At 47.4% G+C, this 25,854-nt stretch overlaps 1 protein-coding gene across 1 annotated transcript in view; it reads right to left on the minus strand.

Annotated features, from left to right (window-relative positions):
• The window catches only part of Rab31 (RAB31, member RAS oncogene family), a 120,699-nt gene extending 99,425 nt beyond the window's left edge, over positions 1-21,274 (minus strand). Inside the window, exon 1 of the mRNA XM_048363108.1 lies at positions 21,190-21,274. Coding sequence (XP_048219065.1) covers positions 21,190-21,228 — 39 coding nt within the window. The 5' untranslated portion in view covers positions 21,229-21,274. The remainder of the gene's footprint in view (positions 1-21,189) is intronic.
• Positions 21,275-25,854: the final 4,580 nt, after the last annotated feature.

Here is a 25,854-nt window from a genome sequence, read left to right on the forward strand (position 1 = left end):
CATTTGTATCATAGCTCTTCATCACAGTTACATATTACTATTTTACGTTTACGTTACAAATGTTACATAAGAAAACTGTGTGTATATGTGCTTCACTGGAGATGACCTTCCATTGAAACAGAGGGAACTGGGTGCCCGTGGCTCATGCCTAGAACTCTAGCTACCCAGGAGGCTGACATCTGAGGCCCAACCCAGGGAGGAAGGTCCATGAGATTCTTCTAATTACCCAACAAAAAGACAGAAGTGGAGCTGTAGCTTAAGTAGTAGAGTATTAACCTTGAGTGAAAAAGCTAAGGGATAGTGCCCAGGCTCTGAGTTCAAACTCCAGTACTGGTACAAGAAAGAAAGAGGTGGGGGGAGGAAGGGGAAGGGAGAGAGACAAAGAAAAAAACAGATGAGGTCACTAAACTGACATGTGGAACTGTGCATTTGGGCATTTGATTGATATTTTTATGGGCTTGAACTTGTCATAAGAGCAGAATTCTTCATCCATGGAACATATAAAGCCGAGAAAAGCACCTCGCCATACTATTCAAAACTAATTAACCAATTCTCTGCTAGACCCATACATCTACTGATCAAGTCTCAAAACTAGTATATAAAACATTTATCAGTGCAAATATGTAATAAATTTTAATGGTTATTTAAAAGAGGAGACTATATAGAATTAAAAACAAAAATAATGAGCCTGGCCCTTTTCACCCAATGATATTTCAAAACTCTGACACCAAAATGTTATTATTTTTATCATTATTATTCTGTTGGTTGTTAGGTTTGAACTCAGGGCCTGGATACTGTCCCTGAGCTCTTTTGCTCAAGGCTAGTGCTCTACCTCTTTGAACCACAGCTCCACTTTTGAGTTTTTTGTTGTTTTTGCTGTTTTTGAGTGGTCAATTCAAGAGAAGAGTCTCACAGGGACTTTTCCATCCAGGCTGGCTTTGAACCAGGATCCTCAGATCTCATCCTCCTTGAACAGGTATGATTGCAGGTGTGAGCCACCTGCAATCCATCTCTGAAACATTATTAAGTGTTAGAGGAAAGTTAGAAGCTTACCAGAGAAGAGAACTCTACTTTTAAAATAAATCTCTGTAGTTTAATAGAAATTATACTAAATTTTCTAATCAAATTTTGTTTTGTTTTGTTTTTTTGCCAGTGCTGGGACTTGAACTCAGGGCCTGAGCACTGTCCCTGGCTTCTTTTTGCTCAAGGCTAGCACTCTGCCACTTGAGCCACAGTGCCACTTCAAGCTTTTTCTATATATGTGGTACTGAGAAATTGAACCCAGGGCTTCATGTATATGAGGCAAGCACTCTACCACTAAGCCATATTCCCAGCCCCCTCAAATCAAATTTATTACTACTATAATCTGAAGCCTTTTTAGAAACTGAAAGCACAGCCAACTCAAGATTTCTTGGCCAATCTTATTATTATTCAATACTTATTGAATTGGCTTTGGGTGTGTATTAACACAATCAGCAAATATTTACCAGAAATTCCCAAGATGAACACTGCTACTTTGATGTAGTGAGTCATCAGTGGACTTACAAATGAACAAAAACACAAATTCAAATATACTGGGAAGTTTAGCTCTATCAATCCACAAAGGCGCCAAAAAAATGTAAGGAAGGAAAGAAGGACTCCTCCGGGATCATCAGAGACTGGGTGTAGGCTACAGTACTAGAAGGAGGCTGGACTGACTCTGGTTGTAGATGGTCTAGACAGGACAAAGATGAGGCCAACCCATCGTAGTGGCTTAGGAACGAGATGTTTGAGCCAAAACTACACGTTTGCATCTTGGCAAAGGTGTTGCTTATCTTCAGATGGTGAAAAGCACCCAGGAGCCAGTGACTCATGTCTGTTATCCTTCTATTTGGGAGGCTGAGATCTGAGATCTATTGAAAGCCAGCCAGTTTGAAGACATACTGACAGAAAAGTTAGCTGAGAAGGATACTGGAGACAGCCCCCCAAAGCCCAGGAATCCAACCAATAGTGCAAGAAGCAGAGGCTTTGACAGTGTCCCAGAGTCATGCCTGTATCTAGCTTTGGGCCAATCTCTGCCGCTACCCAGGACCTATAAAATAGTATGGGGTTCGAGCTGGAAATCCAGAAAGAATAGAGGAATCAGATTTTAGACTGAGTAATTAACCAGAATCAATAAGACCCCAGGCTTCTGGAATCCCCATCAGCAGTGCTGTGAGCTAGCCATCAGCTGGCCTTGCGCCATCTTCCCATCCATCGCGAGGAGTGCCGAATATTCCACTCTTGACGCCCACCCGAAGCTCTGCTCTGGTATCCACAGTGATTCCCAGAGTGTGCATTTCCAGAGGAAAAGCAAGAGAGCAGATTTAGGACCTCAGACCATGGTCAACAGACTATATTGTAAGTTAAGCTCCATTTATCCTCATATTTAGATTCCCAATTGCCACTGACTGAGAATTTCTGGACTAACTTCAGTAGAAGTGGCCCCATGCACAATGAGGTAGAAAGTATTACAATTTACATGATGGATGTAACCCACGTTCTGGACTGGGGGAAACAGTGAAACTAATCACCTGCTTGTTTTCTCCACTCATTCAAACGCATCAGCCATTGCATTTCTGGGCCAAGAATCACTCTAGCCAGTGCTCCCAGTGCTCTGTGCTGGGAAGTTAGCCGCCCACCAGGGTTGCATTAACTGAGGTGCCTTAAAGTCAACATCAACTGAATGCCAACAAATGGGATTGTGTTTAATTAAAAAGCTTCTGCACACCAGAATGAAAAGACATTCTGCGGCTAGGCATGGTGGAACAAGGTGCTCAGGAGGCTGAGGCATGAGAATCAAGAGTTCAAGGCTAAGAAATGGAGCTGTGGCTCATGTGGTAGAGTGCCAACCTTGTGTGGAAAAATCTAAGAGACAGTAGTGCTTAGGCCCTGAGTTCCAGCCCCTCTATAATCACACACACACACACACACACACACACACACACCCCAACCACCTTACAAATCAGTAAGAAAAATAACACAAAGTGACCAACTATTGTGAACTAAAAGACTTGCCACATACTTGTGACACCGGGTGAGGCGAGTTCCTTCTACTCTGGAAGTAGCAAAGCACCAGCAGTCAATGCCATCTGAGTCCTAAAATTCAACTTAGTTCTGACCCTGCTATCTTATTTATTTCTTGTAACTGCCATTCTATTCAAGTAGCTGTGCTCTCAACTTCATGCAGGTATAGAAAGAGTAACATGACTATGGTGACTATCGTTAAAGTTTGCTGCAGAGGGAAGTGCTGTGCGCTGAGTTTTGAAACACAAAGTGAGCTGTTCTCCTGAAGCAAGCAGGCCTTGTGAGTGTGATGTAACTTGAGCTTCAGTTTCCCCATGAGCGATAGAGCCTACCCTTCCTAGACCTTTGGTGTTGTTGCATATGGACAGTACTCAGTCACCAGGACTGATTAAAGATGACTGTCGGTTGGGTTGAGTGACCTTTTTATTTTGGTGCTAGCACTGGGGCTTGAACTCAGGGCCTCGTGCTCACTTGGCTTTCTTGCTGGCATTCTACCGAGTGTGTGTGTGTGTGTGTGTGTGTGTGTGTGTGTACATGCATGTGTGCATGTGTGTGTGTTTTGGGGCTTGAACTCAGGGCTTCTCCCTCTCACTTAGCTTTTCACTCATGGCCAGCCCTCTACCACTTGATCCACAGCTCCACTTCTGGCTTTTTGGTAGTTAATTGGAGATAAGAGTCTCCTGGATTTGTCTGGCAGACCAGACCCTCCTGAGTAGCTAGGATTATAGGCGTGAGCTACTAGCGCGCGGCTTCATCCATCATCAGACAGAAACTGCATGAGGAACCCCAAGTCAGAAGTGCTCAGCTAGCTGACGGCGGGTTGTGAAACATCGGTGGGCTGTGGCACCTCTCAGCCCATGCCCACTGCTGTGGACCCCAGTGATGACAAGCTCATCTGTGATGTCCAGTGACGCCCTCCTTCATCACAGGCTTTCTGAAAGGCTTCCTTGAGTGGGAAAGGCAAGTTCTGGCTTCCGCCCCGGGCTCTGTGCCAGACTTTCTCAACTACTACTGACATCACCAAGGCCCATGCTAGGAGCCATGACAAATGATTGCAGTGCTTGTGAGCTTATAATTACTGTTTTTCTTCCACCCCGGGATCTTTTCAATATGGAAGAAGTCAAGGACATAGGAAAACGTTCCTTGCAGTATAATGGTCTTGTTCATTGCCTGAGAAGGGTCACCTTATCCTGAGGATCACAGTTCAAAGCCAGTCTGGAGCAGGAAATTTGTGAGACTCCTGTTGGGTGACACAGTAGCTCTAAGGAGCAAATCAGAAGCAAAGCCCAAAGCAAGTAAAATGTACAGCCATGTGATTCACCCAACCACAGCATTTTTAAAAATGTTGATGGTTAGGGTTGGCACTGGTAGCTCACACCCATAGTCCTAGCCACCCAGGAGGCTGAGATCTGAGGACCACAGTTCAAAGTCAGCTCAGGCAGGAAAGTCCATGAGACTCTTATCTCCAGTTAACCGCTAACAAGCCAGCAGCAGAGCTGTGGCTCAGTGGTAGAGCCTTAGCCTTGTGTGAAATACCTACAGGACAGCACCCAGACCCTGAGTTCAGCACACACAAAACAAACTATATTTGAAGCTGTATCTGTCTCGAGCCATAGCAAGCACAAAACCCCCTGAGTTTGTCCCTATTACTGTCTTCCCCCAAATTATGTTTGATTATAAAATCAACAACATGCAAATTCATATTAGCTTAACAGACAATATTACACATTCATTCTTACTAAGAAGAATTAATTTTTAGGTGGGTTTAAAAAAATTGACTGTCTTGTTTATTAATGGTTTCTTCTTTAAAAAAAAAACTATTTTAGAATCTCTTTAACTAGTCACATGCCTATAAAATTCTTTCATGAAAAACCTAATGATTTGTTCACATCACCCTTGACATTTCAAGTGTCCATGAGACTGGTAGGTGCACTTAGGATTTTCAAGGTCAAGTCAGTTTTGTGATGTCAGAGAAAGTAATGGAATGTAAAGCTGGGGTCCCTACTGAAGGAAGAGCATAAGAACCCTGGGCCGTCCTCAAAGCACTCCTCCAGGTTGTACCTGCTGGTTCCTGCTGTGGCCAGAGGCCTCGTTACCCATAGCGCCCTGCTACCCATAGAGCAGGGCTTACCAGGACCCTTCAAGATAGCTATCCCATGGACCCCAATGTAGCCATAAACTATTTTATGGTGTGAATATGCACAAATACTAAGAGTACACAGAAACTATGCTATTCTAAAATAACACACTAACACAAATGCACGGGATCAAGCTATAAAATCCCGTGGCATCCAGTGAATGTGAGTTTCCCACGATGGGCCCCATTGCTGCTGCAGGTGGATTCCGAGGTCAGCATGACTCTGGCACCACGAGATCCTCCCATGCCACCCAACCTGTCATCTCCTCCTTCGGAACTTGAGAGGGAGGGGCCCGGCTCTGGAAATCACTGTCGCCTCCAGGCTCCCAGCACCCTCCTGCGGTCCACCCCCCACAGGGCTGCAAAGGACATGCTGAGCAAAGGTGAGCCAAGCGGGGAGCCTGGAGCTCACACCTGTAATCCTAGCTACTCAACAGGATGAGATCTGAGGACCGCAGTTCAAATACAGCCCAGATAGGAAAGTCTGTGAGACTTTCATCTTCAACTTACCGGTAAGAAGTTAAAAACGGTGGTGTAGCTCAAGCGGTAGCATGCCAGCCTTGAGCGAAAAACCTAAGGCAAAGTGCCCAGGCCCTGAGTTCAAGACTGAGTACCAGCGCCAAACACAAAACAAAAGTTCCTCCGAATGTACAGCTCCCTTCACTGACCAGGTCACAAGCTGTCCCCACTTCCTGTGCCACTCCCCCTCCTCTGCTTCCTCTCTTCACCCCAGCTAACTGTCTGCCTGATACCCTGCAGCTCACCAGGATTCCCACCCAGCCCTGGCTCTGTCCCCTCTACCTGTAGACCACAGCTATAGACACCAGGACCACGGTCCCGGTGCCTCGTGGGTGGAACTTTCACAAGGCCTTTTACAAGTCCCTCAGCTGTGCCCTACCAATCACACTCAGCATCTGCAGGGCACCCAAGGTTTCAGCTCTAGGAGACGAGGTAGCATGGTGACCTTCATCACTTCCGGCACAAGAAAGGTGCCTGGCATACAGCAGGCACTCCGAAAACACCTCTGGCACCTCCCCAACAGTCACCTGGTCCTCGTGTGGCCTAGAGCACAATTTCTTAGTAATTCTGCCTCCTTCCTTTCTCTCTTCCAAGGCCAGTGGATGGCTGTTAAAGCTGTGACACAGAGTTCTGTTACAGGATGATGGCCTAGAAGACACAGGATATGACTACATTTATTTTTCCCCAAACAGAACATCGGGGTCAGGAGGGTAGCTGAAGGTTAGTGTATTTGCAAGGTCCCAGGTTCAATTCACAGCAACAAAGGCAAACAAACAGCCAGGTGCCGGTGGCTTATTGCTATAATCCTAGCTACTCAGAGCTCTGAGGTCAGAGGGTCTCAATCGAAAGCCAGCCTGGGCATAAAAGATGGGAAAGAATAACGGAAGGGGTGACATTGATCAAGATGCATTGTGCTCATAATCTGATTTGTGAAATTGAAACCCCTTTGTACATTACTTAAAGATAATAAAAAATATAACTTAGGTAGGAAAATATGCAAGACAGACCTTATTGCATCTTTAATCTAGGTTGATTTTTCTAAATTTACACATGTAAAGTTAGTACCAGTGGTATCATTGAATATTTCTTTAAACATGTCAAGAATCAAATGTTCATGAACTTCAATCTCCTTTTGTATAAAAAAATTTAAACTGGCAAAATGAAAACAAAACATTCAAAATAAGGAATTATTTTTTTAAATATGCAAAACCCTGTCTCCAATTAACCAGTAAAATATCGAGCTGAACATAGAGCTCCCGTAATAGAGTACCAGCTATGAGCAAGCAAGTCAAATGAGAGGCCCTGAGTTCTAGCCCTGTTACCAGCACACACACACACACACACACACACACACACACACACACACACCAAACATCTCGTGGTCCCTGCAGAACAGTTTTGTAAACAAGTAGTATATGCTTACTAAAAAAAGCAATACTGAAAAGAAAAAGAAGAAAGAACAAATGATTTTCAAGCTCAAACCTGTCCCTGGCTCCACACAAGAAGCTACTTCGGCACTGGGGGTGTGCTCAAAGTCTTCCCGTACAGGACCCAGCAGGGCAGGTGAGACTCTGCACTCCCAGACAGCCTTGTTCAGTTCTAACCTCCCCTTACAATTCCCCCAGCTCTCAGAGGGCGCCTCAGCCCACCTTCACCCCCAAATTGCAGCGCTGCTTTTCCCATCACAGGCCATCTCCTCAGCTGTGAAGCCATTACTTTTCCCAAGTTCAGCAAGTTATGTTAAACCAAGGCCTATTATAAGTTTCTGGCTAGACTAGAAAGCTCAAGAGCAGTTTCTTTCTTTGTTTTTGTTTTTTAATGCCAGTACTAGGGCTTGAACTCAGGGCCTGGGTGCTGTTCTTTAGTTTTTTCCAATCAAGGTCAGCACTCTACCAACTGAGTGACTGCTCTACTTCTAGGTTTGGGGTGATTAATAGGAAATAAAGAGTTTCATAAGCCTTCTTGTCTGGGATATCCTAAAGCTCAATTGTCAGTTCTCAGCCTCCTAGGTAACTAGGATTACAGGCTTGAGCCACCAGTGCCTGGCCAAAGTCCCTTATTTTTTGAGCCTACTCTATGTATTACTCCATGTAATAATACATGTCTGATAACCAAGGGTTTCTATTTACCCCTCACGATGCCTGGTCCATTATATGTTAGCATATGTTACATGTTTTCTGACATGGGAAAAAATGTGTGTGTGTGTGTGTGTGTGTGTGTGTGTGTGTGTACATTCCCTCTAAAATTCTTAGGATCTGCAGTGACATTGCGGGGGGGGGGGGTGGTGAATGAGTAGATTGGTGAACTGTAGTCCCTAAGTGGCTTCAGGATGAGGCCAGTCCTCTGAAAAATGGGACTAGAGGGTTAGGATTTGCAACCTTACCCTCAGTCTGTGGGAGGGAGAGAGGGGGTAAAGCGTTAAGTGGATCATCATGGCAAATTATGTAGCAAAGAGTGCTCTGTGATGAAGTCTCCGCACAAACCAAGAGGACAGGTTAGAAGCTTCTGGAAATCGGAACACATGGTAGACAGGGCACATAGGGTGGGCATGGAAGCGCAGCACCTTTCTCCCACTGTCACCTGACCTGTGCGTCTCTACATCTCGATCCTTTTAAAGGCCTTTATAATAAAGCAGCAAAGGGGCTTCCCTGAGCTTTCTGAGCCATGCTGGTGAATTAAATAATTTCAAGGCAGAAAGGATGGTTGACCCTGAAGTGGAATAGGAGCAGTCTCAGGGACGGAGCCCCCAATTTGTGAGAGCTGACATAACACAGTCAGAAACCCCACATACCCGGTATCCGTGAGGGAATGGTGAGAGACACTCAAGTTTTCTCCCTGTATTCCTGAACTTTTAGTTTTTTTAATGTGTCAGTACTGGGGTACTAGGGCTTGAACTCAGAGCCTCACTCTCCTTGCTTGGCTTTTTCACTCAAGGCAGGCACTCTACCACTTGAACTACACCCTCACTTCTGGCTGTCTGGTAGTTCATTGGCGATAAGAGTCCCATCATATTTTCTGCCAGGGCCGGCTTCCAACGGAGATCTTCAGCTCTCAGCCTCCCGGGGAGCTAACGTCACAGGCTTGAGCCACCAGTGTTTGGCTCATCCTAGGACTTTATAGAGATTCCTTTTTTGTTGTGCTTGGAACGAAAATCACACAATTTGGTTGTTGTTGTTGTTTTGCCAGTCCTGGGCTTGGACTCAGGGCCTGAGCACTGTCCCTGGCTTCTTTTTGCTCAATGCTAGCTCTCTGCCACTTGAGCCACAGCCATTTTCTGTATATGTGGTGCTGGGGAATTGAACCCAGGACTTCATGTATACGAGGCAAGTACTCTTGCCACTAGGCCATATCCCCAGCCGAAAACCACACAATTTATGGAGTGTGGGAGTTACTCTCGAGCCACTTGCTGAGCACCCTGGCATGAAATCGCCGAGCTGAGTATGGGACAGTGAAATGCAGCCCTGGACCCAACATCCTGCAACAGCCTCCAGGCCCTGGTGCCACTTCCAGAGCAGACATGCCAGAGGGTTCGCGAGAGAAGTGACAGAAGGAAACAAGACTGCCAGCCAAAAAGAATGGAGCCACGGAAGAAGAAAGCAGGCAGAATGCCGATCCTATAATAAAAAGCAGAACTGCATGCAGTGGCTCAGGCCTCTCCCCCTCCCCCCAACTCAGAAATGTTAGATCAGGAGGACAGCAGTTCGAGGCCAGCCCAAGTACAAAGTGCAAGAGACACTGGGGACTGTGACCTCACACCTGCAATCCCAGCTTCATTGGTGGCATAAGTAGGATCATCACAGTCTGAGGCCAGTCCTGGAAAAAAATAAAAGTGAGACCCTATAGAGCAAAAAAAAAAAAAAAACGCTGGGATGTGGCTCAAGCAGCAGGACACTTGTCTAAAAACACAAGACTTGGAGTTCAAAACCCAAGTACTGCCAAAAGAAAAAGAAAAAAAAAAATACTACAACAAAAAGGGCTAGGGACTGGGTCTGTAATCCTAGCAATTCAGGATGGTGAAACCTCAGAATCGCAGTTCAAAGCCAGCCTAGGCAGGAAAGTCTGTGATACTCCTATCTCCAATTAACTACCAAAAACCAGAAGTAGAGCTGTGGCTCAAAGTGTGAGCGCTAGCCTTGAGCATAAAAGCTCAGGGACAGTGCTCACGCCCTGAGTTCAAGCCCCACAACCCACAACAAAAAAGGGCTGAGGCATGGTTCAAGCAGTAGAGTGCCTCCCAAACAAGCATGAGTACCAATTTCAGTAATACCAAAAACAGGAAGGAAGAAAGAAATGAAGGAAAGAAGGAAATAGACTTTCTTAACCAAATGTTCCCTCAGTGTAAATTCTTTGATCAAGAGTTTGACCACAAAAACAAAGGAGGGACACTTTGTTCTTTTCCAGTTTAGAGGAAGGTGCACGCGCGCCTGTGTGTGTGTTTATGTGTCCTATCTCTTGTTTCCCTTCTTTCCTCTCTCCCCCTCTCCCTCCAGTGTCCTCCCCGCCCTCTCTCCCTTCCTAGGGAAGCTTCCTTTCCTAGGGAAACTTAGATAAAGGCACCTTGGGACAATCATCACATTGAAGATTCTAAGTAGGTCAGTGGTGCGATGCAAGCAGAAAGGGAGTGACACTGGAGAATTCAGCTAACTTTTTTTCTCCGAAAAACAAATACATTGATACAAAGAGACCTTATTCAAAAAAAAAAAGAGAACACAAAGAGGAGATTATTTCCCTTGTGCTATGGTTTGGATATGAAATGGTCCCCACCAAGACTCATACAGTGAAGTCTTAGTCCCAAGCTGGGAGGTCCAATCACTGGGAAGTAGTTAGATCTTTAGGGATTCACCCTAGTCAAGGGGCTCAGCCACCGATGGATTCATAATGTGACAATACTGGCACTGGAAACTTGAGGGTGGGGGTAGCTGAAGAAAGTATGTGTGCCAGTAGCGGGGCTTGAATTCAAGGCTGGTTGCTGTCCCTTAGCTTTTCTCACCCGCGGCCGGTCCCTTACTACAGGAGCCATGGCTCCACTTTCAGATTTACGTTTTTTATTATAACTAAGTAGTTGTACAAAGGAGATGCCATTCAACAAAGCAGTTTATGAATACAATGCATTGATCAGTGTCCCCCTCCAACATTCTCACCCCCTTCACCCCGCCCCTCCCCCACTTTTCCATGCATTCTTGACTGCAATCTCTCCCTCATCCCACCTTCACTTGTCTCCCCTTGACACACCCCCACCTTGCATGTTCCACTTCTAGGTTTTGTTTTGTGTGTGTGTGCCAATCCTGGGGCTTGAACTCAGAGCCTGGGAACTGTCCCTCAGCTTCTTTTTGGTCAAAGCTAGTGCTCTACCATTAATCCACTTCTGGCTCTACTTCTGGTTTTTTCTGAGCAACCTATTAGAGATAAGAGTCTCACAGACTTTCCTGCTCAGGCTGGCTTCAAAGTTCAATCCTCAGATTTCAGCCTTCTGAGTAGGAGATACCTAGCTGAGGGCTATATCTTGTCCTGGGCCCCTTTTGATATCTCTCTCTCTCTCTCTCTCTCTCTCTCTCTCTCTCTCTCTCTCTCTCTCTCTCTCTCTCTCTCTCTCTCTCTCCCTTTCCCCCTCTCTCTGTCTCTGTCTCTCTCTCTGCTTCTGGGCACCACGAGGTGAACAATTGTGCCACGGCACTCTGCTTTACCACATGCCCAGAAAGTACAGAGTCAGCCAACCATGGAAGGTTTTGAAATCAGTAAATCTTTTCTCCCTCCAATTGTTTCTTCAGCTTTTTTGTTACAGCAAAGACTGTATGACTGAGATCACACCTTGTCTTCTACCAGCTGGCCTGCAGGTCCCACTGAATAGTCTGGACATGGGAGTTTTGTCGGTACCTCTGAAAGGACTGAGGGGAGCAGAAGACGCCAAGCACCGGTGGCCCGTGTCTATAAACCTAGGTACTCACAAGGCTGATCTGAAGATAGCCATGCACAGCCAGCGTGGGGCTCTCATCTCCAATTAACCACCAAGAAAGTTGTAAGGAGAATGGGGCTCCAGTGGTAGATGTAGGAACCAAGTGAAAAGTATAAAGAAGAAGCCCACTTTTTTGAGTCCCTAAAAACAGCAGGCTTAGACAGAGGAATGAGGAAGCGCAAACTTAGGCTGGATAGCAAGGACACGTTCTGGTAAATGTTACCCAAGCCCTCATCGAAAACTGAACAACGGGAGCAGGTGGAATGTGGTTTTTCTACGGACCTGCTAACTCTGCTTCTGTAGCTATGTGATTGCTTGAATGGAGACTAGCAGCTTCTGTGTCATGGCTATTGTGACTAACAGGAAAACTGAAAATTTTCTGGAGAGTCATTATACTGATCTGGAAAGCGAGTTAATATTCTGTCAGCCTAACCGTAAGATTCCACTTCTGTAAATGGCTTGCCTAACCTGTTTTGAATTTGCTTTGACCACCTGTGTGTGGTACCTGTGATTTCTGCCTTTAAAAACCCTACTGAGGCTCAGTGCTGTGTTTCACCATCCCAATGGTGGCGAGCAAACTCTGTGCACAGCTAAATAAAAACTCTTAGCCCAACTGACTGAGTGTGAGTAATGTTATTGTCGTGGGTTCGAGTCCCACCTCGGTGGCCAGGATACTGCAGTAGAGTGCCAGCCTTGAGTGAAAAAGCTAAGAGGGCAGTACCTAGGTCCTGAGCTCAAGTTCCAGAGCCAGCATAAATAAATAAATAAGTGCAAGGTTAAATACAGAAGAAACAGAGGTTCCATTCATGAGCTCCTGAGAAGCTGAACAGACCCAAAGCATCAAAAGTCAGAAAGCACACATTAGATGGAGATTCACAGAAACAAGAATCCGTGACAAACCTGTTCAGTGACTCCATGTGAGGCCTCACTTTCCTGTTCTCATTTCTACTGGCAAAGCTACACAGCAAGAAAGACAGCTGTGGCTTCTCGGAACACTGTTCCTCTTAGCAGCTCAGAAGCCATGGCAAAGGCATGAAGAAAGGCTGCAGAATCAAAGTAACCCCAACAACAACAACAGAAAATCAACACTAACAGCCCATCACCCAGCTCCCAGCTTCTCTGGGGCCCTTTGGTCCCTGCCTCCCTCTGCCTGGCTTGCTAGGCATCCCCACTGGTGGCTCACATGCCACCTTAGCACGGAGGAGTGCCCACTGGTGGCTCACGCCTGTAATCCTAGCTACTCAGGAGGCTAAAATCGGAGGATCACAGTTTGAAGCCAATCCAGCCAAAAAAGTCTGTGGGGCTCTTACCTCCAATTAACCACCAAAAAGCTCGAAATGGAGCTGTGACTTGAGTGGTAAAGGCTAAAGGAGAATGCAAGGCCTTGAATTCAAGCCTCAGTACCAGCACACACACATACACTCACACACACACACACACACACACACACACACACACACACTGTGCAACTCCAATCCAATAGTATGAAATCTGAAGTGTCTCAAAATCTGCAATCTCTGAGCACCGTCATGACATCCAAAGTTTCAGATTCTGGAGAATCTCAAATCTCACTTTTTAATTAGAATGCTCAATAAGTTAATTATAGGCTAATATCCCCAAATGTGAAAAATTCCAAAATCTGAAACATCTCTGGACCCAATCTTTTGATGTGAAGGGTACAAAGGCATTAATTTATTTTTTTCTATTTTCCTGCTAACATATAGGCTCCATATGACCACAGTCCTGGTTTATTACCTGCTTAATACAGGTAAAAGCTAATATTTGATTGAATGCCATAGACATAAATGGCAGAGCACATTAATATTATACATGATTAGATAGAAACATAAGACCACTGAACATCATCTCTGTGTTGTATTCTCAATCAAGCATGTCGCCTGAAAGACACTCTGATGAGTCAGGCAGGCAGGGCCAGATCTTAGGGTTTACTACAAATGCATTGGGCGTGTGTGTGTGTGTGTGTGTGTGTGTGTGTGTGTGTGTGTGTGTTCAAGCCTATGGCTTGAACTCAGGACCTGGGTGCTTCTATCCTTGAGCTCTTCAGCTCAAGGCTAGCACCGTACCACTTGAGCCATAGTTCCACTTCTGGCTATTTTTGGTAGTTAATTGGAGATAAAAGTCTCACAAAGGACTGGGAATATGGCCTAGTGGGAGAGTGCTTGCCTTGTATACATGAAGCCCTGGGTTCAATTCCCCAGCACCACATATATAGAAAAGGCCAGAAGTGGCGCTGTGGCTCAAGTGGCAGAGTGCTAGCCTTGACCAAAAAGAAGCCAGGGACAGTACTCAGGCCTTGAGTTCAAGCCCCGGGACTGGCAAAAAGAAAAAGTCTCACAGACTTTCCTTCCCAGGCTGTCTTTGAACTGCGATTCTCCGATTTCAGCCTCATGAGTAGCTAGGATTACAAGCATGAGCCACTAGTGCCTAGTTTCCTTCAAGGCTGTCACTCTACCACTGAGATACAACTCTACTTCTCACTTTTTTTCTGGCCAATTGAAGTTAAGTCTCATGGGCTTTTCTACCCAAGTTGTCTTTAAACTTTAGTCCTCAGGTCTCAAACTCCAGAGCACAGGACTGATTATAGGTATGAGCCACTGGCATCAGCAAATGTCCTGGATTCTTCAAAAATACTAGTGTTAGGTAGAAGAAGAAGGGAAGGACTGTTTTTTAAGGCTGGAGAAGTATCAAACATATGCAACACATTACCTCTGATTATAATTGCAGTTGTGTTCAAAGTTGGAGTGAGATGATGGTGTTGCGATTATGTAGAAGAATGTCCTTTTCACTAAAAGACACATGCTAGAAACAGGGTTTGTGGTTTAGGTACTAGAATACCTGCCTAGCAAGGACAGGGCCCTGAGTTCAAAGCCCAGAACTGCCAAAATAATAATAATAATAATACACACTGGAATATTTAGGAATGATGGAGATCTTGTCTTGTTTGCAATTTACTTTTGCTGATTCAGGTGATTCAGGAAAAGGAGTCTCCTACTTCTATATGGATGCACATTTCAGGGCCCCCTATAGTAGGCCTAGAATACTAAACTCTGTATACACTTCTATTTCCTGTGCATACACCTATGAAAATTTTAGCTCAAAAATTAAGCACAGGGCTGGGAATGTGGCTTAGTGGTAGAGTTTTTGCCTAGCATGCATGAAGCCCTGGGTTTGATTCCTAAATACAACATAAACAGAAAAAGCCAGAAGTGGCACTGTGGCTCAATTGGTAGAGTGCTAGCCTTGAGCAAAAGCAGCTAAGAGACAGTGCTCAGGGCCTGAGTTCAAGCCCCAGGACTGGAAACAACAACAACAAAGCACTTGTGGCTTCCCTTTGGTTCCATGACTGGCTCACATCAGTGCTCATGCGCTGTGACATCATTAACAAAATACAACAGTTGATTTATAATCATTAAGGCCACGGAGTGACTTATAGATAACATGGCTACCAAGATTCGTGTGCAGATTGATATGGAGAAGGGTAGGGTAAGATTTCAATTACCTTACTCCAAACTATATGCAATTTAAACTACTTAAACTCTGCATAGCATGATGGTGCACCCTTGCAATCCTAGCACTCAGGAAGCTGATGTAAGAGATCAATAGTTCAAGGCCAGCCTATACTATATAGTGAGAATTTATCTCACAAAGCCAAAACGTGTGAGTTCTCTCCCTCTCTCTCTTCCTCTCTCTCTGTCTCGAGTGTGTGTGAGTGTGTGTGTGTGCGCGCGCACGCACGCACTGTTGCTAGGGCTTGAACTCAAGGTCTGCACACTGTCCCTTAGCTTTTTCCACTCAAGGTTAGTGCTCTACAACTTAAGCCACAACTCCACTTGGATACTGCCTGTCAGCCATCTTATTAGATAGGAGAACCTGGAGAGACAGAACGTTTTTGCTTTAGGTGTGTTCTGAGTGGCTGCTGTGGCAAGCTACTGTGTTAACTCTGCTAGAGACAGGTAGGTTCTGGCTTCTGCTGAGGCTACAGAGGCCATCAGATCAGCAACGAGAACAGCCACACATGCCTAGGGCACCGTGGCCTACCCTCCTGGTGTCGCAAAGTCAACGACGCCCATGGGGACCAAGAATGGGAAATCTGGGGTGTCTCTTGGAACAGAAAGGAAAAGGAAGAGAAAAGGGAACAAGGACTCCAGACTCTGGTATTCCATTCACACCCTGACTCCGTCTCCCAGGGACCCCACCGTCTCTCTAACAAAGGTCATTTTATTTTTAATCTCCTTCCTCTCACATGTCTTCATCAGCGGCCAATGCCATGCTCTTCAGACACTCTAGTTATCAGAATCACAAAGGAAACAAGCCTCTTCACTTTCTAAATTTACTAAGAAAAAATAGCCTAAGCCAGCTACCACCTCAGCCCACTACTGTACTCATTGGTACTGTACTCAGTACTAGAAGCCGTTTCAGTCACTGGGACTCACTAGCACTCGGGAGTCCGTGGGAGGTTACACAGCGTTAGTTGCCCTGCTTCTGGGCAACCAGAAACCTATTCGCTCTTTGGTTCTGGCACCTGTGGGGATCACAGAGGCTTTCCATGTGCAAATCTGTACATAGCTAAAATCCCACTGCCCGGATGTCTCACTGAACCCTGGGAATGCAATTGTTCTTCCAGGAGCCACCATTTAGATGCTAGCTAAGCCAAGAAGAGATGTTTCCACGCATTGCTTCACAGAGACAGAGAGCCCTCGCTGTCCCTTACTCACTGGTTGTTGGAGAAGCAGCAAAACTTTCTACACTGTTGTCAAGACAACCAAAGCACAAATATAAATCTATTTGGGATTCCATCCGGAAGTGTGCTTGTGGGTGGGTGTGCACGCATATATATACTCTCATCTCCTCCTTTCCTCTCCTTCTTTCTCCTCTCCTCTCCCCTGGCCTCTCTTTCTCCCTCTTGTGCTTTTGCCACGTGGTAAAGTGTGTTAAAAAATGCATACTAGAAGGGTTTCTGCCTTTGAGGTGGAAACAGCTGCTGACTCAACATTGGTTTTGTTAGGTTTTTTTTAAAAATGCACTCTGCTGGTTTTATGGGTGTTTTAAAACTACATGTTTCACAATAGTAGCTCTGGTTCCATAGTGGGGTAACTGGAAGGCTGAGGCTCTTGGGGTCCTGGGTGTCTACCAGCTCTTTCCCAGTGTGCTTTTCCTGGCCAAACACCCCCTAAATATGGCCAGCTTCCAGTCAGCTTGCTTGCCACAGGGAAGAGCATGCATGAAGGCTTGCAACACTGTCCCAGGCAGAGGAACATGAGAAAGTCCATACATGAAAAATGCATGCTAAGAAATTACCACTGGTACCATAAATAGATCCAAGACTCTTGAGCACTAACCATTCAGACAATGTTCCTCAGGCCACTGACAATCTGGTCTGGGAACTCTCACCAAAGAATTAAGATCGGACATACCTAACATGCCCAGAAAATGGCGTTAGGATTCTGAAGGGCTTAGGAACAGACGATTGTATCACTGGGTCACCTTGATCTCATTTCCAACTGCTGCAAATGACATCAGGAGAGAGAACACCCCACCACCACCACCAATTCCAGGGCAGGAGCCTGACAGAAGAGAGAAAAGTCATGAGCAAGGAGCCTGAGATAAAGGCAGCACCATCATGTTTGAAAGCACTGGGGATTTAAGCAAGCACCAAGTAAGCAACCAGGTACAAAAAGACCACCCTTAAGCCTTTCCAAGGAGACAGAAGACATTGCTATCAGTCCATATTCTCCATCACCTTCGGGGAGGTGTAGTATGACTGAAATCCAGGAAGCTGACAGACCTGTATAGCTCAAGCCTGGAATCCTAGCCAATCAGGAGGCTGAGATCTGAGGATCAAAGCCAGAGTGAGAAAATCTGTGAGACTCTTTTCTCCAATTAGCTGGAAGTGTCCAAAATGGTAGGGTGCCAGCCTTAAGCCAAAAAGCTATGGGACAGACCAAGGCTCTGAGTTCGTGCCTAGCACCAGCGCACAGGCTTACATGCACACACACACACACACACACACACACACACACACACACACACACACCAGGAAGCTGAGTGCTAGTTGCATGCCACACTCCATCCAGAAAGGAAAAGCCTCCCTGCACAAAGAATAAAGGACCTGGGATTGCTAAAAAAAATTCTGAAAGGACATACGGTTAAGAAATAAAAAATAAAGATGATGAGCTGGAAAAAAATCTGAAAGGACATTTGGATTCAGCGCTGAGTCTCTCCCCACTACCACCTGTAAGATGCTTTTGCTAGGTCCTGTGAATTAACTAAAAGCCCTCCAACTTTATCTGTGTCCTTTTTGTTGTGGTGGTGGTGGCTGGTTGTGGGGCTTAAACTCAGAGCCTGGGCACTTTCCTGGAGATCTTTTGCTCAAGGCTAGTACTCTACCACTGTGAGCCACAACCCCACTTCAAGTTTTCTGGTGGATAATTGGAGATAAGAGTCTCACAGTCTGGTTTTGAACTTCCATCCTCTGGATCTCAGCCCCCTGAGTAGTTAGAATTACAAGTGTGAACCCACCAATGCCTGGTTTTATCTGTGTCCTTTGATCTGAGCTATTTTCTGCAGTAGTCCTTTTGCAATAACCTGTTTGCAAGATGAAAGAGAAGATTCAGTGATAGGCATCTTGTGTTGAAGACAACCTGCCCCTCAAACAAGCAATGTTCTCTTTCTTTCTTGAGAACACTAACAGCATAATATTCCAGCAACTGAGTTCATTAGAATCTGCATATAAATCACAAGATTTTAATACTAAATTATATTAGGTTAACTTAAAAAATACTTTTTGTGCTTTAAAATGTTTTAATACCTACTTAAAGTTATAGTAATTCTACTTCAAGGTCATTTTTATCTTGAATGTTCTTTTAAATTACCCACACCATGTGCATTTTTCCTTTTTAAAATTTACTTTGTTTCATTTTAGTACATAGCTGTACAAAGAAGAGGTTTCCCTTCTATGAGTCAGGATGTGAGTATAATGTATCTTGATCCATGTCAGCCCTTCCATCCTTCTCCCCCAACTTTCTAGCAATGTCTTTTTTGTATCATCTTAAAGCAAACAGGCAAAACCTCAGAAGACCACTTGGATCTTGTCCTGTTCCAATAATTATGTAATAACAGCTTTTCCAGAACTCTTCCAAAGACAAAGACTGAATTAATGGTGTGGCTCAAGTGGTAGAGTGGCAGTCTTGAGCAGAAAAGTCAAGCCCTAGTATTGGCATACCCACACATGTGCGAGCACATGCACGCTCGTGCGCACGCACACACACGCACACAGTCAGAAGGCCACAGATGATTTGGCAGGAGACATCTGCCCAGAACTCACTTTTTTTTTTCTATTTTGGCAATGTTCTTCCCCTCTCCAAGTTCAAATTCCTATCCATAGAACCAGCACAAAGAAAGAGCAATGTATCATTCTTGGAGATAAAGAAAAAAAGTAGAGCCATGTCTTCCTGCTGCCTTGTTTCTCCACTTTACTGCTACCCTCTCATCACAGATTAGCAGGAAATGGTGCTACATATCTTAAGAGACAATCTGGTATTGTGCTCTGCCTTAAAACAGAAGATGATATTGTGTCCATTCTACAAACTATGTGACGCGAGTACTAGTCCAAACCTGTACAACTCATCCTTGGGACAGGAGAGCCAGGTTTCCTTACCTCCACGTTGATTCTGAGCTCTTACCTCCTGGCCTGGTCCTTGTAGAGAGACATAAAGACCCATAACTAAAGATTGAAAATGAAAATTAACAGTGTCATGATGGAACAGGCCTGTGCTGTCCAAAAAGGGGGGGGGTGGTGGAAGAAAAAAGAATGCTTCCTACATCCTCTTATCACCAGGCCAAGTGTGACCCATCAAACCCATGACAAAATTGCCCCTTGATTCCCCAGGACATGCTCATGCTCTCCCTTGTAAGTCTTTGAAGGTGTCTCTGGGGCTGATATGGCTCTAAGGAAGCCTAGGATACCAGGACTCCAGGTCTGGACAGCCTGGGCCCCATGAACTCCACTCCTGTAATACTGAAAATTCAACTGAGAAAGCCCAGATCACCACTGAACAACTGAGACCCTAACAACTGAGGCTCACAGAGGGGAGTCTGTGCTGGCCTAAAAAGGGAAGGCCTTTGCCAGAACCCCTGCCACTCCCAGCCAACCACACCAACTCCCGCAGTAAGTCCATGTTTTAGAAGACAGTGGTGGGTGCAGTGAGGAGGACATCCTCCAACCATCAGCCAAAGGAGGGGAAGACCCCAGATGAAGCCTAGACCCACACACCCTTGTCTGGAACAATTCAATCCTGATCTACAGTCACCCTGTCTTTGGAAAGCCTCTTGTGCGTGCGGTCTTGACAGGGGAACGACAGGCCCTTGGAGACCACAGGCCAGGTCTACTCTGTCCCTGCTCTCTTATTTTAGGAAACGGGTTTGGGAGTCTAGATTTGCCAACCAGGAGCAACAGCGGCACCCTAGGCACCCAGGCCAAAGGCTGAGCTGCTCAAGAACAGCTGTTCCTCCTGGGGAAGAGCTCTGGACCGGGATGCGGGCACCCCAAGGAAATGCCCTTCCTCATTATCTGAATCTCTTGGGGCCCATTCCGGGGGATAGCTCTTTCATTGTTTTAAGGGCCCCCGAAGTTGCTGGGGACGGGGACGGTCCCGGTTGGGGAGGGAATGGGGGTCCGCTGTGGGGCCCCGGGCGCGGGGCGCGCGGCGCTTTCTCGCCTTCAGGCTGGTGGGCTTGGGTTGCTTTAATGAATTAAACCCCTTGCCCCGGGGTGGGATGGGGGGGCGGGGGGGAAGGCCGGAGACGGCCGGCGCCCGCGCTGAGGAACTGGGGCAGTCTGCGGAAGGAAGTGATCGCGGGCCCAGGGGCGTCCCTGGCGCCGGGGTCGGAGGCCCCCCGGGCGGGTCTGGACGGCTGGGGAGGGAGTCGCCCCGCATCCCGGCTGTCTCCTGCCCGCGGCCTGGCGAGACCCGGAGAGGCGCGGGGCAGCGGAGCGCGGAGCGCGGGGTGGGCGCGGGGCAGCGGATCCCCGGGGCGCGGGGTGGGCGCGGAGCGGGCGCGGGGCAGCGGATCCCCGGGGCGCGGGGTGGGCGCGGGATGGGCGCAGAGTGGGCGCAGAGCGGGCCCGGGGCAGCGGATCCGGGGGCGCGGGGTGGGCGCGGAGCGGGCGCGGGGCAGCGGATCCGGGGGCGCGGGGTGGGCGCGGAGCGGGCCCGGGGCAGCGGATCCCCGGGGCGCGGGGCGCGGGATGGGCGCAGAGTGGGCGCAGAGCGGGCGCGGGGCAGCGGATCCGGGGGCGCGGGGTGGGCGCGGAGCGGGCGCGGGGCAGCGGATCCGGGGGGCGTGGGGCGCGGGGTGGGCGCGGGGCAGCGGATCGGGGGCGCGGGGCAGCGGATCCGGGGGGGCGTGGGGCGCGGGATGGGCGCGGGGCAGCGGATCGGGGGCGCGGGCCCAGAGGCCCTGGACCAGGCCCCCCCCCGCCCCCACCTCCCCGGGGGACGGGGCGGGTACTCACCCCGAGCAGACACACTTTGAGCTCCCGGATGGCCATCATGTGCTCCGCGCAGGGCCGCGCCGGGGCTCAGCCGCATCGTCCGCCCGCGCCGCGCCGCGCCCAGCCTGCGTCTCCCCGGACCGCGCGCCCGGGGCGGGGCGGGGCGGAACCGCCGGCCGGGCTATTTCGGGGCCGCGGCGGCCGCGCCGGGTCACGTGGCGCCGGGCTCCTCCCGGCGGGCGGGCGGGCGGGTGCGTGGGGTCCCGGGGAGCCCCGCCGCCCCCGGGGAGCCCCCCCCCCCGCAGGAAGCGCCTGGAAGCCCCGGGGGGAGGGGGGAGGGACGCCGCCACCACTGTCCACCCGAAATCCGAGAGGCCGAACTGTGCGTCCTTAGGTAGAGGCCAGATGTGCAGCCAGCAAAGCCGCTGAACGCTGCTGGGAAACTGAGTCACGAGAGCCCAGGAGGAAAGAAAGAACCCGCAGACCAACTGGGCTCCAATGGAGGCTCAAGTGGGGTGCCGTGGTGACTGGGAAGGCAGGAGGCCGCCAGAGGCCGGATCTCAGCCTGCACGGAGTGAGGGGCCGGGCGCAGGGTCACAGAGCAGACACTGGACCGACAAGTCGGGCAACCTATCCTCCAAGCCCCACCCCGGGCAGGGACCCACCTTCCCTCACCCTGGAGACAAGATGCTAGATCCTGCCATCCGCCATGGGGCCAAGATGGCACCGGCCAGACCTGACACCACCCCCCCCACTTCATTAAGATTGTCATCGAGCCACTGAATAAACAGCTTGGATGGGTGAGGAGAGGCAGTTGTCCTCCTGATATCCGGGCTCTGAGTGATCTCCTCTAGTTCCTCGCTGCCATTCTAAATTCATTTTTCTGTCGGTAACTGAAGATGATTTCTGGAAATAGTAGTGTGTTTCTACCTCCAATCCTGGTCTGTCTGTCAGGGCTTCAAAGGAAAATTCAATTCTCAGGGAGCTCCCCTCCTTGGTTATAGAAAGTCCAACAACTTGTGCGGTCTTGGACTCTCAGAAGTAAAGCTAGAGCCCGGAGCTGGTGGCTGGCACCTGTAATCCTGAGATCTGAGGATGGTTGTTCAAAGCCACCCCTAAAGGAAAGTTTGTGAGACTCTTATCTCCAATTAACCAGCAACAAGCCATATGTGGAGGTATGGCTCAAGTAGTACAGGGCCAGACTTGAGTGGAGAATTCAAGGAAATGAAAAAACAAACCCTTGCATTCAAGTCCTTATATTGGCACAAGATGACAAGTCAGGTACTGGTTCCAGGAAGGGGGTGGGGGAGGAAGGAGAAAAAGGAAAAAAAAAGAAAGTGGAATCCATTATCAAGAAAACTAATAATAACAGATGCTGGAGGGAATGTGGCCAAAAGGGAACTACACTGTTGGTGGGAGTTGTAAACATGTTCAACCACTCTGGAAAGTGGTATGGAGGTTCCTCAAAAGGCTAAACACAGAGCTCCCCTATAACCCAGCAGCCCCACTTTTGGGCATCTACCCAAAAGATTACAAGAAAGACCACACTAGGGCTGGGGATATGGCCTAGTGGCAAGAGCGCTTGCCTCATATACAAGAAGCCCTCGGTTCAATTCCCCAGCACCACATATAAAGAAAATGGCCAGAAGTGGCACTGCGGCTCAAGTGGCAGAGTGGTAGCCTTGAGCAAAAAGAAGCCAGGGACAGTGCTCAGGCCCTGAGTCCAAGGCCCAGGACTGGCAAAAAAAAAAAAAAGAAAAAGAAAGACCACACTAAAGCCACCAGCACAACTATGTTCATCGCTGCACAATTTGTCATTGCTAAAATATGGAACCAACCCAGATGCCCCTCAGTAGATGAGTGGGTCAGGAAAATGTGGTACATATACACAATGGAATTCTATGCCTCTATCAGAAAGAATGATATTGCTCCATTCTTAAAGGAATGGAAGGTCTTGGAAAAAATATCATACTAAGTGAAGTGAGCCAGACCCAAAGAAACATAGACTGTATGGTTTCCCTCATTGGGAATAATTAGTACACATCTAGGATAGTCCTAGCAGAAGATCACAATAGCTCAATAGCTATGTCCATATGAACACATAAGATGATGCTAAGCGAAATGAACTCCAAGTTATGGAAACAAGTGCTATATCGTTGTTGTTGTTGTTTTCAACATACCATATGTAATTACGCCCTTTTTCTTTTGTCTTTCTTTCCTGTAGTTTTACCTCTGATATCACTGTAGCTGATTTTAGTACCCTGGATATTGTATATACGTGTATTGGAACTAGGGAAGGAAAAGGAAACACCAAAATTGAGAGACAAAGGATAAAAAGACAAACCATTGCAAAAGCAATACTTATAAAACTATATGGTGTAAAGCAACTGTACAACTCATGGGGAGAGAGGGGAAATGAGGAGGGGAAAGGTGGGGGGGAGGGCGGGTAGGGCGGAAATGAAGGAAGAGGTAACAAGTTGGGTAAGAAATGTACTCACTGCCTTATGTGTAAAACTGTAATCCCTCTGCACATCACTCTGACAACAAAGAAATGAAAAGTAAATAAAAACAATTTTATTTATTTATTTATTTTGGCCAGTCCTGGGGCTTGGACTCTGGGCCTGAGCACTGTCACTGGCTTCTTCCCGCTCAAGGCTAGCACTCTGCCACTTGAGCCACAGCGCCACTTCTGGCCATTTTCTGTAAATGTGGTGCTGGGGAATCAAACCCAGGGCCTCCTGTATATGAGGCAGGCACTCTTGCCACTAGGCCATATCCCCAGCCCATTAAAAACAATTTTAAAAAAGAAAGAAAGTGGAGCTCTTGACCTTCGGCAGCATCCTTACCTGAGAAATGAAGAGTCTGTGTGTTACGGAAGGATTGCGCTCTTTTCTCTCCGTGTGGCTAGGGTGCTTTACCCACTCACATAACTTCATTGGTTGCTGTTACAGAGTAGTTAGCCTTTGGATGGAATCTGAATCATTCATTGACATTTCAGATTGGAAACTTGGTTTTGTTTTTATGCCGGTACCTGGGCCTGAAGGCTGTCTTTAGCTTTTTTACTCAGAGCTAGTGTTCTACCACTTGAGCCACAGCTCTGAGGCAGGAAGCAAATGAGGCCTGGTGAAGGCAACTCAGAAACATGGTATTGAGAAACATAGAAGCACCATCATGCTCCAAAGAAAAGCAACAGGACTCATTCCTTCCTGAGAGATGCATGGCTCACCCACGAATTAACATTTGTTTGGTAGGATGTATGCCTTCCTGAGAGAAATGCTCCCCCAAAATGTAACCAAGCTCCTACCCAAAATATAGACAACAGGAAACCATCCTTATCTCAAGGATAAGCATTTGTTTTATGCAGATGAATTCTTACCTGGAAGAAATGCCCAAAACATCAAGGAACTCAGAAACTTTAACACCAGGAATGATTACAGCAAAGCTAAAACACCTATGTTGGCATCACTTTGAAGTCAGACCCTCAGCCTTTGTCATATAAATACCCCTGACAGCCAAAGAGCTGTGTGTCTCTCTCCCTTTGAGAGCACCCACACTCTGTTAGAATGTGCCCCTGCCTTTCTGCATCTGTTTGTCTGCTTGCCTGTTCATTTACTTACTCCATAAAGCTCCGCCAAGTTTTCTTGCCATTGTGACTTGTCCAGAAAGTCCTATTCTTTTTTTTTTTTTTTTTTTTTTTTGGCCAGTCCTGGGCCTTGGACTCAGGGCCTGAGCACTGTCCCTGGCTTCTTCCCGCTCAAGGCTAGCACTCTGCCACTTGAGCCACAGCGCCGCTTCTGGCCGTTTTCTGTATATGTGGTGCTGGGGAATCGAACCTAGGGCCTCATGTATCCGAGGCAGGCACTCTTGCCACTAGGCTATATCCCCAGCCCCAGAAAGTCCTATTCTGTGATCAAAGTCAGGGACTCTAAGTGAAGAGTTCTTACTTTGAGAGGGTAACATCTACATCGGGTGACAGTTTCCCACTTCCAGCTAATTGCTGGCTAGAGATAAGCCCGGAACTTTTCTGTCCTGGCTGGCTTTGAACTTTCTCAGCCACCTGAGTAGTTAGGGTTAGAGGTGAGTTACTGGTTGTTGTTGCTTTTGAAAGCCGAGTTTTAACAAATTTCATTTACCGTCCTTTACTCTCGGGCCTCTTTTTCCATGTTTTACCTATCGCTTTTCCACTCTCCCAGCACCTTGATTATTTGACTTTTCTCCTATTGAAACAAGTAAGCAAGTCCTCCAGAGAGAACTTAGACTCAACAACAAAAGCTCCAAAACGAACAATGGACTATTGAATTTCCCAGAGCAGTGGGGGCTTGTTTTCCAGTCAGGTGAAGGACAACTTATCTGGACTGAATTGATAAAAAAAGTAGCCTCCTAGTGTGTCGGAGTCACAGAGCTCCGTGGGGGCAGGAGGAACCGAGGCTGCAGAGCACTGCCCAGTTCTGGGGACAATGCTCCCCTGTTGTTCAGGTTTACTGAGCCTGGGAAAAAAACACCTTGGCCAAGTCCTTCCCAGGCTTTCACTCCTCCAGGAATTCCCCACAAGAAGCCAGCATTTCTACTGGCTGCACAAGCCAGTGAGACCAGGAGGAAGAAACACTTTCCACTCCATAGGAGCAAGCACATTTTCATACATTTGTAATAGATGCTGGGGGCTAGACCATGCTCAGAAATGAAGAG

Source organism: Perognathus longimembris, chromosome 15 (genome assembly GCF_023159225.1).
Source record: "Perognathus longimembris pacificus isolate PPM17 chromosome 15, ASM2315922v1, whole genome shotgun sequence".
NCBI classification, from domain to species: Eukaryota; Metazoa; Chordata; class Mammalia; order Rodentia; family Heteromyidae; genus Perognathus; species Perognathus longimembris.